The 1476-nt window shown below is 39.7% G+C and overlaps 1 protein-coding gene across 1 annotated transcript; it reads right to left on the minus strand.

The window, feature by feature from the left end:
- Positions 1–256: 256 nt before the first annotated feature.
- On the minus strand, positions 257–1162 carry LOC108222269 (uncharacterized). Its single transcript, XM_017396191.2, has one exon. The coding sequence runs from the start codon at positions 1160–1162 to the stop codon at positions 257–259; it is 906 nt and encodes a 301-aa protein (XP_017251680.1).
- Positions 1163–1476: the final 314 nt, after the last annotated feature.

Below are 1476 nucleotides of genomic sequence, written 5' to 3' on the forward strand. Positions count from 1 at the left end.
AGTCAATTTTCCAACAGAACACAAAAAAGATGACATAAAACCCAAAATTGGCACACCACACCAAAGCAGTTTAACTGAAAAGTGAAAATATACATGTACAATGCTGTTTGCTTCCTAAAAATCTCATGAAATGATCATAATTAAGAAATCCCTATACTGTTATCCTATATATTCCCACTAGAAATTTCAAAAAGAAAATCATGGAAAGGAAGAAAATAAACCAAAAGGGCAAAAGCCATAAGACAAAAGAAAGAGGCTAGTCAGGATTCTTACAGGCAGATATCAACAAAGTGAAGCCAGCCTTTTCTTCTTCATTCTGCTCCACCTTGCTTTCCTCTAACCACAACCTACTTTCCATTCCACTCCTTGGCCTAAACATGAATATTGCATACCCAGATTTCGGATTGAAGAACCAGTCATGCACATCCCACATCATATCCACTAAACAACCATCGATGAATATTATTTGGTTACCGCGGAAATTCCATTGTAATCTTTTTACTTGGACCACATTTTTGTCATCAATACTGACTGATAGTATTGAGTTCTTCTGGCCTTTTTCTTGTACAATGCACTTGATCAGAATGTCGTGGCGGGTGCCTGTAGTGAAGAATTGTGCCTTAGTTGAGCACGCTGCACCCCCTGAAAAATGTTCGCTTCGCGATACAAATGAAAATTTGGACATGGGCACATTGCACATAAGTTTCTTGACTTCAGGCTCTTGCTCCATGTCTCCTAGGAGTAAACTCAACTCGTAATTGACAAAAACCGCGATATAAAAGCCACGGACAGGCTCAGGGCCAGCATCATACTTGGCAAAAGAAAGATCCCAGAAAATTTCGACCTTGGAATTTGTTGACTTAAAACTTTTTGTGCCTTTGATGTTATGCAGGTAGAGACGTCTGGTGTGGAATTTAAAAGGCGACGACGGGTCTTGAACGAGGGTGACCGTGAAGCCTCGGTCCATGAGGCTACTGCACCAGGTGAGGCTGATCAGGAGCTGGTGTTGGGAACATAGCTTGACTCTGTAGATGCATGTGACTGCGTCTTGAATTGAAGGGATCATATTGGGTGAAAATGTTGCATGATTGGATGGTCCAGAGCAATATGAATTGGAAACTTTGATGGCATGTTCACTGTAACAAGTTGCTATGCTTCTCATCTTTAGACTTGCCTAGAAAACAATAGAACACAAGTTTGCCTTGGAAGCTGACAAGAAAATGGGAGAAACAGAGAGAGAGAGAGGCAGAGGGAGAGAGAGAGGTTGTTATTTTTATGCTTGGCCTTTGGTAGTAAAAATGGAGACGTTGAAGATTATAAGAGACTGGTTCAGTGTCCCTGGATTACAATTCCTGAACCGTTTGTCCTTTCATTTACTCCCTCCGTTTCATAATACATGTCCACTTTTGAACAAATTACACATATAAAAAAAAACTAACTTTTGTTGAAATTTTTCATTTATTATTGTATTTATTG

This window comes from Daucus carota, chromosome 5 (assembly GCF_001625215.2).
Source record: "Daucus carota subsp. sativus chromosome 5, DH1 v3.0, whole genome shotgun sequence".
Taxonomy (NCBI): Eukaryota; Viridiplantae; Streptophyta; class Magnoliopsida; order Apiales; family Apiaceae; genus Daucus; species Daucus carota.

Coding starts and splice junctions, on each gene's coding strand:
- LOC108222269 (XM_017396191.2), bottom strand. CDS start 1,162: ATGAGAAGCATAGCAACTTGTTACAGTGAACATGCCATCAAAGTTTCC.